Below are 17,357 nucleotides of genomic sequence, written 5' to 3'. Positions count from 1 at the left end.
TGGTACAAAGAGTAAAATAAATACAGTGCATTATCATTTGTTAAAAATATAATAAGAAAAATGTAATAAATGTCCGATTAAAGGACTGGATAATTGACCACATTGAGTACACCGCTTCTCGGCCGATCAGCGAAGTTAAGCAACGTTGGGTCTGGTTAGTACTTGGATGGGTGACCGCCTGGGAACACCAGATGCTGTTGGCATCCCTACGTGTCAAGTGGGGTTGGTGGAGGATTGGTGCCCCTCCCTGTAAAACAGTTAACTCTGAGCCCTTGGCCACCCCATCTGGGATACATGGCGTCTGGCAATGAATGAAATGAAATAATTGACAATAGTAGCATACAGTATTAAAGAAAGTGTGGTTGGTAGAGGATAAAAGAGTATGGTACGGGAAGTAGTGAATGCCTTGGCAATCTTCTGCTTTGGATGTGTGTTTTATTTACATTTACATAAGCTGTAATGAGGGTGGGCATCAGGCATTATGTATTGGATGAGGACCAACTGAAATCTGTTTTCTTTGTCACAGCTCCGCGGATCAAGCAGGAGCGGATCGATGAACGAGAAATCAACCAGCTGGCCATTGAGATGGCAGAGAAGAATAAACAGAAAATGCTTTCTCAGGCTGCCCAGATAGCACAGCAGACTCATGCTTCACAACAGGTAAGTAGAACATAATTTACGGTTGTATTTTGATTGATTATGGAGACATTGTAATACTTTCCCCTGACATATATTTTGCATATTTCACTTTAGTGTTATCTTTTACCAGTATGTTATTGATGCAAATTAGATTGGTAGCATACAAGAGAGAATGTTAGGATGTAAAATACAACAAGATGTATTGCTAAGAAAAAGTTGCGAGGAAGTTAAGTACCACATAAAGTACAACCTATAGAGCACTGATCATTTCATAGTATATTTTGGCACAAGTATAGTAGTGGTACATATTTGGATTACCATTAAGCTAAGTGTGAATATGAGTTCATGTGAGGGTGTGTAAGTCCTTTTGAAGATGTATTAGTTGATGTAAAGGTGTGTGAGTCCTTATGAGGGTTTATGAGCTGTGTGTTGGAAGATGCCAGTACATCATATTCAGAGTTGATTTTTAAAATGTTGTATATCAGTATTTGAGTGACTGATATTATATGATACACAAGTTCTAGAGGATGCTCATAAGTGTAACAGTATATGGCAAACCAGATTGTTTAATTATAATGGTTAGGTGAATTAAGATGAAGTATACAAAAACAATCATCTATATTTTTGCTTTCTAGGCTTTGCAGCGTGCTGGTGGCCAACAAATGATCACTTTTTATTTCAACCGCTCCAAGAATAAGGAGATGACCAGTGAAGATTCTATACTGCCCAAGAAACAAGATGAGAGGAAGAAGGGAACCATTGATGAGGAGAGTGTTAGAGGTCGCTTTGGATGGTATACCATTCACAATGCACACATCCCATATGTGTTCCGCCGTGAAGACCGTTATTGTGCAGTCAGAATGGTGGAAACAAAGCTGCTAAATAAGTATCTTAGCTACTTGCCTCATGAGATCACTACTTGTATCCATGTTCGTAGCTACTTTATAACAGAAGCTGAGGCAAAACTCTTAAATGAAATAAACATGAAGCACTGTGAATGTCAGTTTGGACGAGATCTGTTCACTACGAAGGACTTGGTGGTTCGACTCCAGGATGCCAAGTGCTTCTACAAGTTCCTGGACACTTGCTTTAAGAAACTGGTGCAAAAGTCTCCCGAGCAGAGCGAACACTGTGGATTTGTGCGAATCAATGGGGAGAGTGTTGTCCCATACACAGTGAAAGATGGGAAGAAATATGTGCCACTCTTCTATTTTGAGGGTGAAACAGACACACTTAAGCTTAAAGCTGAGAAGGTGGACAATTGGGAGTTAGCTTACCTCAAGTTCTGTTGTAAAGTGCAGGGCATTAGGAATGAACTGTTTGCGAGTGACACATGTGCAGTGGTGAGCCTGGAGGACGTGCAGCAGTACTTCCCCAAGGACACACAGTTTGAGGATTGGTGGCCACAGAAAACTGCTGAGCCCATGAAAGTGGCAGGTCATGGGACAAAGGGTGGTGGTGCCTGGACCCAGCGGCCACCAGGGGGAGCACCAGCTTCCCAGACCCCCACCCCAGCTTCGCTAGCTCCTATGCCCAGCAAGCAACCTACAACAGCCACCACAGCAGCAAACCATGCAGCTGTGGCAGCAGCAGCAGCTGCTGCTGCTGCTGCTGGTACTACAAATTCCCTAGCCTCCCTTACCAACTCACTGAACAACATGAACTCACTCAACTCATTGTACTCTCAGTGGGCAACCCTAGTAAATGGTCAAGCATCCCTTGCCGCTTACACAACCACACAAGCGCTGCTCTCGGGTCTCACTTCTGAACAGATGAGGCACCACTCAGCGTCACTCCCAGCATCAACACCTCTCATACCCACCATAACTGTGAGTTATATATTGACAGTAGCAAGTAAGATTACAGTCTAGCTTTTTTGTATAGAAAAAATAAGATAATCTTTAATGCAGTTGTGCTGAATTTATTGCATCGTAGCACATGTTTAGGCGTGATTCAGTGCTTAGCAGTACAGTAGTTTTCTTCATATAATTCCTTACCGCAAAAAATGAATCCAGATGGTATTGTAGCACATACTATGCGGATCTTTCTGTGGATTTAAATTGGTAATTACGTTCTCATTAATTCACAGGGAGATCAGAGCATAATACTGGTGTATCATACAGAATGTTATGTACGAACGTACTGTAGTTCCTTTTCCTGTGTGAAATTTTGATACTTAGGAGAATCAGCAGTACATAACCACAACTTACTGAAATGTACTGATTAAGATAGTAATTAATTCAGAAAGGCTTCTCATAGGGCAACGTAGATTTGGATGATGGATGGATGGATGTTTTAAGAATCACATGGAGGTATTTTATTGTGGCTGATACTGCATGATTTTACTCAGCGGTGTGCAGTGCCAAAGGTTAACTGATATATCCCCCTGTAGGCAACGCAGAGTGGTGTGCGGCCTCCACCTTTGGTGCGATCTTCAGCAGCCATGAGTGGTGTCTCCTCTACTTCTACCTCCTCCTCCTCAGCTCGCTTGTATGTAGTCAGCTGTTTAGTTGGACAAGTGTGGGAAGGAGTTACAGTAATTCCTCATGAACCCCATCTGCCTAATTACATTTTTCCACTTCACACTTGGTACATACAAAGTTGTTCAGCTTGGGAATGATTTTTTGAAATAGAGGAGTTACATAGCCTTCATGCACCTGTATATTACTTGACGAGAATTGAATAAAATTGTGCTGTGGTACCTTGATTAAAATGAGAAATAAGTAACTGGATTGAAGGGGTTAAACATATTTTCACGTAACACATTGTTCACAGCAACTAAGTTAATTAGCAGTGCATTTCATGCATGTCAATGATTAGTATTTAACAGTCAGAATGTGCAGTAATAGGTCAGCTGTTAATATTGGCTTTAGTAAATATCCCAGTAAATCACTTTCATTTAATGACAGATCTCATCCAGCCATAACACTAATTACTGTACTGTCCATTTTGACACATTGGCAGCCCTCATTTTGCTGTCTTTGAGAAGACATCCTTTGTGCTGGAACATAGCACTAACTTTAAGCGATTTTCACATAACAGTGGTTTTTGTGACCTTGTGTACAATGTTCAGTGATGAAATACTATAATAAAGTGAACAGTGTAGTTTAAGATGTAATCTGAATGACTACCATCAACCCTGGGAAGTACTGCCTTGAGAGTAAATTGTGGCCACAAGCTGGGTAGCTATCCACACACTCATCATTCTCAGGCAGGAAACATTAAACCCCTGTCACACCATCATGATTTGGACCATGATTAGCTACAATCTGGGAAATTGTGGTGGGTTGGGATCAAGGTCATGGCGCAGTTGTGAATCGTGGAGGTTGGGATGGGTCGTGGTAAGTCGGGAGAGGGCTACGACTATTTTGAACAGTTCAGAATTGTTGTGGGGCTGTCACGATCTTTTCAAATCGTACCTTTATCATAGGTCAGTCGTCCTTTTAATCAGGAGACAGTCATGGGCCCCAGCATGAATTGTGGTAAATCCTGGGTAATCATGGCCATTTCCCCACGATTCCCACGATGTCTCTATACTTGTGCTATGACCTTGCCATTGTAGCAGGTGAAATCGTGGAGCTTATCTCTCGACCACTCACGATTTAAGGGGTTACAATTTGTCGGGATAGATCGTGGTCCAGATTGTGAATGTGTAACCTAACCTTTAGCCATAGGTACAGTCACTCTACGGTCTCAGTGACTAAGCATAAGCTGATACTTTTACAGTGTAGTATGTCCTGTAAAACATGCGCACTCGCGTGCACACACACACACACACACACACACAAATATATACATGTTAGATGTTGTCATCGGCAGAGCTCCATGCAGATCATGGGAAAATGACGCTTAATCAGCGGCGAAAAGGAAACTTGCATGTTGTGAATATGCGAATTGAATGCATGAGTGGTGATCTTGTCTCAGTTGGGTGAAAATAAGCTGGAGGAATTGGTCAGATATGAATAACACTCAGTGACGTTTTTAAATTCTATACGATTGTGCCATGGCAGAGAGTAGTGGTCCATTGTTTACATCCAGTGATAGTGAGTTTGCAGGGTTCTCCAGTGAAGACGAAAACAAAGGAAGTATTAAACTGAACCAAACAAGAGTAGCAGGTGTTGAGAAATGGCTGAGAAGAATGCCTAGGAATTAAAACAGGTAGCCTGTGTTTAGTAATTAGAGAATTACAGGAATGGACCTTTGAAAAGGAGAGGGAGATAAGAGTTGAAAAACAAATCAGAGATTGCTTACACAATGTTGACCAGGAGAAAATGGTGTCAGAATTAAAAGTGAGTAATGAATCAGCCACATGTGAAATAAAACAGCTTAAACAGGAAAATAAGAGACTAGAGGAGGAAAGGGACAAGATGAAATGGAAACTTTATGAGCATGAATCATAAACTAAGATGCACGAGAACCTTAACAAGGAAATCCAAGAAGAATGCAAGGGATAGAAGAAACGGAAAGATAAAATATTTCAAGTCTCAAGGAGATTTTAGAACAACAGAGAAAGGAAGACCAGAAAAACTTGGAGAAGGAAGTAGTGAAGGTTCTAAAAAGTAGAAAGTCTTTGGTTAGGGATGTAGCATGTAAGGATTAAAAATGTGTCAATTTCAGGATTAAAAAAAAAAAATGTCAGTAAGCTCCGAAATGGAAAGAGACGAACCGAGAAGGGCTAAAGAGATAATATCATTAGTTATGGAGGGCAACAATGAAGCTCGAGAAGAGATTGAAGAAGTGTTTAGACTGGGAAGATACGAGGAGGGAGGGGGCGGTCGCTAAAAGTTAAGTTTCAGTCACAGGTTACAGTAAATGTGATTATTAACAAGACATGGAAACCAGCAGACAAGCAGGGGTTCAAGAATGTTTGGAATGGAGAGATGCAAATGAGGAAGAAAGAGCTATAAAAAAGGAGCTAGTCAAGGAAGCTAAGGAAAAAAACGACCAGAGAACGGAGGAAGAGAAGACATTTCTGTTGGAGACTTATGGATCTGAAATTGAGGAAGTGGTACTGAAGGAGAAAGGAAGGGAGGAAGACAGAATGAAAAATAATGTAAAAAGATTGAAAGTGGTATATGCTAATATAGATGGCTTAACCTTGGCAAGGCTAGAAACCAATGATTTCTTGAGGGTAAATGAGCCAGCAATTATGTGATTTGTAGAGACCAAGTTAAGAGAGGATGTTGATATCTGAGTCGGAGATGGTAAATACAAATTATGGAGAAGAGATAGAAAAGAAAAAATCAGAGGAGGAGGAGTGATGATAGTGAAGAGCAGCATAAATGTGGATGATGTGGAACTGGGAGAAGATATGGCAGAAGTGATAAATATGAAACTAGAAACCAGAGGGAAAGGCAGGAGAGACATTACAATAGTGCATGTACCCCTCCAAGACAAGGGCATGGAATGAGAATGAATACCAGGAGATGTTATCAGACATGATTAGACACCTACAGAAAATGATTGAGAAAAGCATCAATATAATCCTGGTGGGTGATATTAGTTTTAAAGAGGTGAACTGGGAAGAGTGGAACTCAAGAGATAACGAGGATTCGTGGGGCAGTGTAATGTTAAATATAGCAATGGATAATGTAATGGCCTAGTGGGTTAAAGAAGAGATAAGATTTAGAGGTGATGACATTAGCAAGACTAGATTAACTGCCAAGCAAAGAACCTGATGTAATTGAAAATCTATAATATCTGTGTCTGACAGAAAATAGTGATCATGTAGTGATTGAGTTCCAAATGATAGAAGGGAATGTGGCAACAAGAGATGAGCTATACAGGCATGGAAGATACAACTTTGGGAAAGCAAACTTAACAGGATTGAGAAAATTTTTTGAAGAAGCGGATTGGAGAGAATTCAGAGAAACGAGAGAAGCAGAAGTGGGATGTGTTTTAGGCATTTACATCTCAGGTGTGGAAAATTGTGTGCCAAGAGCAAGTGGGAAAGAGAACTGGAAGAAGGGTTGGTTCAACAGAAGGTGTATGATAGCTTAAAAAGAAAGGTACTGTATGTGGTTTGGAACAAATCGATAAAGAGATGCAAGAGTAGAACAGAGGAAGAGTACAAAAGAACTAGGAATGAATATACATGAATCCGTAGAGAGGAAGAAAGAAACTTTGAAAGAGGTATAATTGACAAATGTAAGGAAGAACCTAAATTGTTTTATAAGTTTGTCAGTGGCAAATAGAAACACAAGGAGGGAATCAATAAACTGAAAGTAGAGGGAAAGGTCTACAAAGATGCAGTAATGCAAGCAGAAATAATGAACTAAAGTTTCCAGTCAGTTTTCATTAAAGAAAGTTATGTCATGGAAGGGGAGGGTGTGACTAGAAATGTAATATTAATAGATATAAAGGTGGAAGCGCAGGAAGTGTATAAGTTACTGGAAACTCAAGATGCAAGGAAGGCTTCTGGGCCTGACAGGATCTCGAATTCGATACTGAAGGAATGCAGAGAACAACTGGTGGACAAGATTCACGATTTAATTTTGTATTCTGTGGAAGAAGGGAAAGTGCCCCGAGAATGGAAGAGGGCCAGTGTGGTACCAGTTTACAAAGGAGGGATTAAGGAAGAACCCCTGAATTATAGACCAGTTTCCCTGACTAGCTTGGTCATAAAATCGTGCAAGAGAATCCTGAAAGATGTATGGATAAAATATCTGGAGGAGATGGACATTTTGGCAGAAAGTCAGTATGGATTCAGAAATGGAAGGTCACGTGTCACTAATTTGTTGAGCTACTACTCAGGGGCGGTCGATATGCTACAGGAGAGAGATAGTTTGGTGGATTGTATGTACTTAATCTGGAGAAAGATTGACTGTACGCCATAGGTGCCTTACGTGGAAAGTGGAGCACATAGGAGGACTAAAGGGAAACCTCTTTGAGAGGATGAGAGACTTCATAGGAGACAGGCTGATGAGGGCAGTAATAAGAGCAAGATATCAGGGTGGAGGGAAGTACTGTAACAAATGTAGTCCCGCAGGGCTTGGTGCTGGCACCTGTAATGTTCCTGATTTACGTAAACAGTATGGTGGATGGAATGAAAAGTTATGCAAGTCTGTTTGCAGAGTTGCAAAGATCATGAGGAATGTAGAAGTTGAAGAAGATTGCAAAATGCTGCAGGAAGACCTAGACATGATTTACAATTGGATCCGGGTATGGAAAATGATTTCAATGCAAAATATTGGAAATGGGCAAAAGAACCAGGTGGCCATCTCTGAATTACTTGATGGAAAAAGAACCAGTCACAAAAACGAGAGAAGAGAAGGACCTGGGAATGTTGGTCCAGGATAATTTGTCACCCGAAAAACACATTAACAAGGTTGTTAGGGAGATATAAGCGTTTGACAAACATGAAGATGGCTTTTCATTACATGGATGAGGAGATGATGAAAAATTTAATAGTGGCTATGATCCACTCCACGTTGGAATATGTGGCAGTGGTGTGGTTGCCACATAAAAAGAAAGATATAAACAAGACCGAGAGAATACAAAGAACAGCAACCAAGATGGGCCCTAGCCCAGCAGAGCTATCTAACAAGGAAAGACAAGAAAAGCTGGGTCTTCCTTCCGTAGAAGAAAGAAGAGAGAGGGATGACATGATTGCAGTGTTCAGGGCCATGATGAGTTTAAACAAAACTGACAGAGAAGATCTTCTTATATGGGATGAGGGAGCAAGAAGAGGACATGGAAAGCAAATGAAAAAGACAAGTTGGTTGAAGAATATCAAGAAACACAGTTTTCCACGTAGATGCATTGACCTGTGGAATAGCCTGGACAGGGAGATAGTCCAGTCCAAAAACTTAAATGTGTTTAAAGCTAAATTTGACCGGTTGAGACATGGAGACAGAACCCCGTGAGCATAGCTCATTTGCTGCATATCACAACTAGGTAAATACACACGCACACACACACACAACATTTAGGCTATTTTTTTTTACAGAATCACATCATCAAATACTTATTTCTGATTTTAAGCAACTTCATAGCAAATCAGAAGCAACTTTTAAACAAAAGTTAGTTACTTTATCAGCAACTTAATAACAACAGCTTTAACCCAATAAGCCCGTGGATGTCTTATTCACATTATTCTTGCCATCTGATGGACTTTCAGCTTAGGATAAACTTTCAGACTAGGGGTTAGATAAAGCTTTATTTTACTCCTTAAATATAAGAGGCCTTTACTTGAATATAATTTTCTGGCAGCAGCAGGTTTAAGCTGATAAGGAATTCACTCTGATGCAAGGGGTTACATGAAATTTGCTTGTACTAACGAGTCACATTGGTCCCATAGGTCCAGCAGCAGCCTGGACTCAACGCTGCGCCAACTGGGATATTCAGCTGCCCAGCTTAACCAGTCCACACTCAACTCCTTAGTCAGCCCTACTCTCCACTCTTATAATACTAGGCAGTCTGCCAATGCCCAGCACGTGAGTATGCATAATTTTTACCCTCCAGTCCCCAGTTTATGAAGATTTTCATGAAAGGGTTTTAGAGTACGGTCATGTTGTAAACAGAATATGGTTTTGTTTCCAGCCAAATGAAATTATGTATTGGCAGTCCAGATAAAATCTTACATGCCTTCAACACAGACAGAGGTGTTAAAGATGATTATTTGAAGTTGATGGTTAACTTTTTTTTTTTTTTTTCCAGAAGTTATCAGTAATAATAAATGCAGTCATTTAACCAAATACTGTAGATACTCTGTGATTTGATTGGTTAATGTGATTCAGCTGGACATTGCCCATGAGAGTGGCCTGTCTGATTGCTGAAAGAGGTTTATACCAACATAATATCACTTAGGTATAAGTGGCCGATCACTCTCTTTAAACATGTGGTCAGAGTAGCCTAGACCCAGGCCTGTGTGCTTCTGATGGGTCAATAAATGATTGGTGGTAGGTAATGGATCAGAAAGCCCTGTGGATGCAGTGCATTTTGGAAAGTAGACATCACTTGAGTATATATGCATTAAACATTTCATTATCATTTTGACTATCTATCTGTTGCCAGATGACTCAATCCTGTAAGGGGTGGACACAAACAAATCGCCTCCATGTCGCCCTGTCCAATGTCACTTCACTGCATTGCTCCCAGCTCACACGCCCCTCTCTCATATACCTCTTCTGTCCATCCCTCCATTTTGGCCCTAACCTTAAATGGTTGTATTTAGGGAGGAAGGCCTTTTGCTCACCTTTGGGACATGAAATTGAAGAGAGGAAGTCCCAAGCACTGTTTTATTCATTGATTATTATTATTCTCATCTTAAATGTCAGGACCAACTTGCCTACTTCTGCACTTCTCATGGGGTAATGTAGGATTGGATGATGGATGGATAGATGGATGTTAAGTAATGACTAAGCACTATTTTATTCACTGCTAATTACTGTTATGTTGCACAATTTTATTCACTTCTTACTACCGTTGTTAAGTGTTGATTAAGTGATTCTCTTAGATCTGGATAAGCGATTACCATTGGGATGTAGCACATCCACTGTCCTTTTGTGGTTAAGGAATTTCTTGATGTTGGTAAAGCAGGAAGTTGGAAATCTTATTTCCTGTTGCCATCTGTTCCACTCAGTTTGTTCATGACCCAATTATTTGTTGAACATTGGGTGTAAGCAAATGTGCAAAAGTACAGTATAACTTAATATCAGAATCTCATTGCTATTATGCTGCAAGGATAGCTCAAAGTACCCGTATGTGTGGAATTGACCAGGAGAGAGGTAATGTGTGTGCTTTATTACAAGTTTGGTAATAATTTGTAAGGCTTTAAGTTTGGTAATAATTTGTAAGGCTTTAAGTTTGGTAATAATTTATAAGGCTTTATGTGATGGAACACACTGCAGTTCCAACTTTAACATTATGTAGCTTAATGTAACATGCACATTACTGTCTGATTTATCCAATCTTTTAGAATTCTACTGGAAACAGCAGCTCGAAATCACTGTCCAAGGTTCCGCCTCCTCTCATCCCCGTGGCCAATGGACTGAGGACGGATAATCTGTCTAGTCACAAAGGTGTGGGCAGAAACGGGCTTGATAAGCAGCGATTGGTTGACACTCCTGCCTTCCGCCCTGACCCAACCAGACAAGAGCCTGCTTACAAAGTCAGAAAGGTTTGTTATAGAGGAGGTTTACTTAAAGGCAGTAAGATACCTATTTAGAGAAATCTATCTATCTATCTATCTATTGCCAGACGCCTCAATCCCGTTTGGGGTGGCCACAAACAAATCGCCTCCAAGTCGCCCTGTCCCCCGCCATTTCACTGCCCTGCTCCCATCTCACACCCCCCTCTCTCATATACCTCTCCACCCCATCCCTCCATCTCATCCTCGGCCTCCCCCTCCCTCTTCCCCCCCTCCACCTCACTCACATACACTCTCTTCGTCAGTCTTTCACCCTCCATCCTCTCCACATGGCCAAACCACCTCAGTGTGTTCCTCATAACGCTTCCTATCACATCCACATCCACACCACAACGCTCCTTTATATCCTCATTCGTCAGCCTGTCTCTCCACGTGACTCCACAGGCTTCTCTTAAATAACTCATTTCCACTGCTCTCACTCTTGACTTGTGTCCTTCCAACAATGTCCAAGCTTCACTTCCGTACGTTAGAGTTGGTATCACAATACTGTCATGTAGTAACTTTTTCACTTCCATGCTCACTTCCCTGTTTTTTATCACTGCTTTCAAGGAACCAGCAACCTTTCTTCCCTGCTGTACCCTTTCAAGCACTTCACCCTCCAAACCTCCATCCTTACTCATCACACTACCCAAATACTTAAACGTACTCACATTTTCCAATTCCTCACCATCCAACCTCGCTGTACATTCACTAACTTCACCTCTCTCAAAGACCATCACTTTACTCTTCCCTACGTTCACCTTTAGGTTCCGTTTCTTACACACACTCTCAAACTCATCCACCAAGCCTTGCAGCTCCCCTTCGTCTTCACTCAACAACACAGTATCATCTGCAAACAACAGTACAGGGAGTTTCCAAACACTATCCTCTCTCACCAGGGCCACTCCAACATCCACTACCCTACCTTGTACCTCTTTTATTACCCCATCCATGTACAGATTGAACAACCATGGAGACATGACACATCCCTGTTTCAAACCAACTTTCAAAGAGAAAAATTCACATAGTTCACCATCCACACGCACTGCAGCCTTCGCGCCATCGTCCATACTCTTCACAGCATTCAACAACTTCCCATCTACTCCATATATTCTTAACACTTTCCACAATCCTTGTCTATCCACCCTGTCATATGCTTTCTCCAAATCCATGAAAGCCGCATACAACTTCTTTCCTTTCTCTAGAAACTTTTCCACTAAAGATCTAAGAATGAATATCTGATCTACACAACCTCTTCCCTTCCTAAAGCCTCCCTGTTCTTCTCCAACTAATTCCTCTGTTCTTTCTCTAACTCTGTCTATAAGTATCCTACCATACACTTTTCCTATTATACTAAGAAGACAAATGCCCCTATGATTACCACACACTTCTTTTTCCCCTTTTCCTTTGTACAAGGGAATAATTATACCTGACTTCCAATCCTCCGGGACTGTACCTTCCTCCCAGGCCAATTTGCACATCTTCCACATCCATTCTACTACTATCTCTCCCCCATGCTTCAGCATTTCATCACACACTCCATCAATTCCTGGGGCTTTCCCCGATTTAACTTTCTTCATTGCTTCCACAACTTCTATCCTACTGATTTCTTCCTGTCTTCTCACCTCCCTCCTTCTCCCAGCCATTCCCCAGCCACTTATACTCGCATTACTTCCATCCTCTACGTTCAACAATTCCTTAAAGTGTTCTCTCCATCTGCTCACTTTTTCTCCCTTCTCCACTAGTAATCTACCATTTTTATCTTTCACTCCCCTGCTAACTTCACTTCCACCCTGTCTTACTCTTTTCACTTCTCTCCAGAACATTTTCTTACAGTACCTCCACTTTACACTCAAATTCCTTCCAAATTCCTCATCCACTCTCTTCTTACTCTCTCTTACTAATCTTTTCACCTCTCTCTTCCTTTCCACATATAACTCTCTCTTCCGCCTCTCAACTTCTTCCACGCCCCTATTTCTCATCCATTCATTGTATGCTTTCTTCTTTTGTGCCACAGCCTGTTTCACCTCTTCAGTCCACCACGCTGTTCCTTGCACCCCCCTCCGTCTTCTCTTCCTTCCACACACCACATCACATGCTGCACATATTTCTTCTGTAAATATCTTACACATACCTTCCACGTCTCCCATCTGCTCCAATTCATATTTACCCAATCGTTCCTCCACTTCTCTCTTATACTCTGCCTTTTTCTCATCCTCTTGTAACCTTTCCACTCTCCTTGCAACTACTCCTTCCTCTCGTCTTTCCCTTCTTCTATTCCTCCATCTTACTTGCATCCTAATTCTGGCCACCACCAAGTAGTGATCAGAAAGTCCACTCCCCCAACCTCTATACACTCTTGCATCCTTTACACATCTTCCCGTCCTTTCATCCACACACACATAATCAATATTTAGGGAAATCAAATTAGTATGAAGGAAATGAGAGTTACAGTTTATTCTTATTTTTATACAGTAACCTTTGTATTCATTCTCAGTGACAATACAGAGGTGTAAGAAGATGAAAGGCACTGTATCCTTTGCTCAGCAACTGATTTTAATTCCATCTCATTCACCAACTGGAATCTATTCCTCCACATCACCCTGTTTGTGTTCACCACCACAGCCCAGTATAAAACTGTCATCTCTATTTGCCTGTTATTCATTCACTTCTGGTACATAACCAATAGTCAGATTCAACTGTGTCCATTTCTGTGCCATACAATTGGCATCCTCCTCCTCCTCCTCCTCCTCATTGTTGGTTTGTCACCATTCGTTTCTCCATAAAACAAACATATGCAGTAATTTTCTGTTTTTCATTTGCAGATGGTAATTGACGGGAAGGGAGTCCTGTGCATCAACCGGTCAGCCTACGCACACCAGAGCTCCTCTGACTTCAATATGGTGGCCATCCAGGATGTCATAAAAGATTTCATCCCATCTGCCTCCATCACTGAGTGCATTGAGGTCTTCCAGAATGTCCTGACTGTCACCGTGTACAAGGCAAACTGGTGAGCATGGGGATAGGAAAGGGAAGGGAAGTTAGGAAAAGAAAGTGGATATATGATGAAGGAGGAGGGAAGGGGAAGAGAGGGAGGTTATGAAATGAACAGCAAAGGGAAGGAGAAGAAAAGGGTTGATAAGGAAATTTATACAGTATACAGTCATTGTGGAAAATAATCATGCTGACTGTTCTTGATATAGCACCATCTTTTTCACTTGGGGAGGATTCTGATGATGGTAATGATAAAGCAGTGTACAGTAGCTGCAAACACTACCCTTTATAAGAAAAATAAGGTTTAATTGGGTATATGTACCCAAATGCTTTAAAGTGTGAAATATACTGCAAAACTTTTGAACAGGAAAAAAGTTGAGTTGATGGGCTTTTCAACAACGACAACCTGTTGTGCAAACTCAGAATACGGCCTACCTTCCATTCAAGTGTTATACACGCATTAGATTATTTAATGTAAAACTACCCATGCCTGTTGCATTCCACAGAGCTTAACTTGTCAAGTTTATTCCAAGTTCATCTGATCAGAGGGTCTTTTGGTATTTTTAGCAGCCACAGAATTTGTGTGAATTATGTACCAACCAAACTACCACACTGCTGGGGATAAAACCCTCCACTAACCAGCTGGACAGTGGTGAAACTGGAAAGGAGTGGGTGTGGAAGAGCTGCATCCACTAACCAGCCAGCCACTGGTGAAGTTTGAAGGTATTGAATGTGTGGAAGAGCTTCTTATGTATGACAGTCACAATATGGACTCCAACTCTGTCAGAGTATCTGAGTCTGCTGTGTAAGGGAGGGTGTAGCCAGTTATTAGGACACTACCCCACACCATTCTTATGGTATTACTGTCAAGGAATGATGGTAATTAACCCGTTCCATGCCAACGACATACATGTGCGTTGGCCCCTATATGCGTGGACAGTGCCATTGACGTACGTGTACGTCAGCAGTTTGATATACTGTATTTGCCATAATTCGAAAATTCAAATTAGACTCCAAAAGCTTGGCTGGGATATTCCCACGCCTCTCTAGGCCTTCCTACATCATCTATATACCCAACAAGAGAGTTTTTGGCTTGAATAGCATAATTACCAATAAAGAAAATGAAGATATCCTACCTTAACCCACAGTGTGCTGACAGACTTTGGATCCTCATGGAGCCATGGTGCTGGCCTTTTTTTTTTTTTGCTAGATAGGTTAGAACTGATGAAAAAACATGGAGAACAACCATAAAAGTACTCACAGAAGCCATTTAGGTCGATGTTGAGGTAGATTCTCCCTGAGCAGGCAGCTGAAAACCTCGGAGTAATGCCCATATATGGGGCTGAAACATGGAATATGGGTGTAGCAGAGAGGAAAAGTTTGAATGTAATGGAGATGAGGTGTCTGAGGAGTATGTGTGGAGTGACGCGTATGGATGGAGTGCGAAGGAGAACTGGAGGTGTGATAGAGTTGAGCAGAGGGTGTTGCGATGGTTTGGGAATATGGAGGGAATGGATAATGAGCGATTGGTGAAAAAGATAACTAGATCTGATGTGAGAGGTGTAAGGCTGAGAGAAAGACCACGAATAGGATGGATGGACAGTGTGAAGAGAGCGCTGGATGTGAGAGGGATGTCTGTTGAACAAAGAAGAGTGGCTGTGCGTGACAGAAATAAATAGAGAGAAATTGTGAATGAATAAGTGATGACGCAGCCCTGAGGGGATATTCTCCCGCATTTGGTCTGATCAGCTATTTCAGGTCAGGTGCGGGTAAGGGGATGGGTCCGTTATGATGTGGCAGGGGTAAACCAGTTCTGCTGTCGGGCCCTGCTGCGGATGTCACTGATTGCATTGCGCAGTTGACCGTTGTGCGGTATGGTGCAGTGAGGATCTGTCCGTTCTCCCCTTTGGGGCTAAGATGTGAATGAATGTGTTTGAATGGATGAGTAAAAGGGGAGTGTGTCGTCCTGTCTCGGCTACCTCCCTTTCCTTGGGGGAAGCAGCCTAGGTATGGTCAAACCTCATCAGGTTGGACATAGATTTCTCCCCAGTGCCACATTTAACATTGACACACATCATCATCATCAGATCATCATCATCATCCGGACCTCATTTCCCACCGTATGGCAAGGTGAGGAGTAGCAGGGTCCAGACAGCCCAAGTTTGCCCAGTCCAATGGGCCACACTTCCATTCACTCATCATTCAAGCCCCTGGAATCCTGGCTCTATCTGATAAACCATTGACACACCCGTACTAAAAATAGAAATACCTAATATTACAGTAAAACCTCAATATAAGGGACTTCAATAGACCACAATTCGCTTTTATTGGAATTGAGGAGCTATTGGACAAAATTCCTATACAGTATATCAGAAAAAGTCCGATAAAGCCAGTAGCAGTCCAGACTGCCTGACTACTTCATCTGCTTTCACCACAATAAAGTAAATGAAAGACATGTCAGTCAGTGTACAGCATAGTTCTGCAGTGTTAGAGAAAACACTTGAAAAATTGTTGGTGTGATCCGGACTAATGTCTCTTATATCGGAAAAAGTCCGGATTAGCAGGGGGAAGTCTGGATGTCGCTTTTATCAGAATTACACTTTTTTCGGAATGGCTTGGGCCCCAATTAGTCTGTTGTAGTGAGGTCTTATGTATATGAATTTTTATTAGAAATATATAGTGCAAGTAATCCACAGCACACAAACACTGGTTTGCTACCATTAACTGGGTGGGGAGACACAAATGTAGCATATATAGTATATAGATAGATAGATAGATAGATACTATATATAAAAGAAAGTTAAGTCTCAGGAACAAAACAAAGAAAGACAATGTACAAAAGTTAGAGAATTACAGACAGCATGCCCAATGACATGGGCCATGCAATCATCCAGACATCATTAATTCTCATGAATTATAGTTTACTTCACAAGCCTTATGCTTGGCACATGTATTTTATTTCTGAAGATCTGCATATGCACTTTCCAGGTACTCTGAGATTTTGAACCTTTAGTATCATTAAAAATGTTTAAACTTTGGCTGTCACATACACATATTTATTAAATGAATGCATGAACATTGATACAGGAGTAAACTAATTCCCGTACTGGTACTTATGTTTGCAGGCACCAAGTGAACACACTAATGAGTGCGTGGGGCAGCGCGGTTGCCCCTGACATCGTTCCATTAATCTTTGCCAATGACTTAGTGACGTACCTCTCACAGATCAAGTACATTTTCCAGCGACACAATCCCCTCGCTCAGGCGCAGGCAAAGCGCATAAGGACGACTTGATGGTTGGAGGGGCTGTAGTGCCGCAGTTAATATATAAAAAGAAACATTGACCCTATGAACACAACAGTGAAAGGGTTGCTTGCCCAATGACAGGGTGCAAAAAAAACAAAAAACAAAAAAACAAGTTGTCCGAGAGGGAGTAGTGTTTGAGGACAAGAAGTAAGAGTGAAGTGGAAAGACGATGAAGAAGTAGAAAATATGGCTGACCTTGTGAAGAAGAAAATAATGGCTAATAAAGTGAAGAACAGAAAATAGTGGCCTATAATGATGAGTGAGAAAATTGTGGCTACCTTTCATCAGT

The 17,357-nt window shown here is 41.5% G+C and overlaps 1 protein-coding gene and 1 pseudogene across 1 annotated transcript; both read left to right on the top strand.

Annotated features, from left to right (window-relative positions):
* The first annotated feature begins 88 nt into the window (after window positions 1-88).
* Window positions 89-203, top strand: LOC145407911 (5S ribosomal RNA; annotated as a pseudogene).
* A 256-nt stretch (window positions 204-459) lies between these two features.
* On the top strand, window positions 460-17,056 carry LOC145407658 (uncharacterized). Its single transcript, XM_080278529.1, has 7 exons — window positions 460-660; window positions 1,275-2,468; window positions 3,032-3,129; window positions 8,939-9,074; window positions 10,559-10,759; window positions 13,594-13,778; window positions 16,888-17,056. Exons 1-7 carry the CDS (start codon window positions 460-462, stop codon window positions 17,054-17,056), a joined length of 2,184 nt encoding a protein of 727 aa, XP_080134655.1.
* Window positions 17,057-17,357: the final 301 nt, after the last annotated feature.

The sequence above is a fragment of the Coenobita brevimanus genome, chromosome 74 (assembly GCF_032717465.1).
Source record: "Coenobita brevimanus isolate Jiangsu-jjx chromosome 74, ASM3271746v2, whole genome shotgun sequence".
NCBI lineage: Eukaryota > Metazoa > Arthropoda > Malacostraca > Decapoda > Coenobitidae > Coenobita > Coenobita brevimanus.
Note: the sequence above shows the minus strand (reverse complement) of the source record. Positions and strands in the feature narration are given on the sequence as shown.

Excerpts from the sequence above, each read along its gene's own strand:
- LOC145407658 (XM_080278529.1), top strand. The coding sequence starts at position 460 with ATGAGGGTGGGCATCAGGCATTATGTATTGGATGAGGACCAACTGAAA. Across the intron at positions 3,130-8,938 it reads TCCTCCTCCTCAGCTCGCTT|GTCCAGCAGCAGCCTGGACT; the intron begins GTATGTAGTCAG and ends TTGGTCCCATAG. Across the intron at positions 9,075-10,558 it reads AGTCTGCCAATGCCCAGCAC|AATTCTACTGGAAACAGCAG; the intron begins GTGAGTATGCAT and ends CCAATCTTTTAG.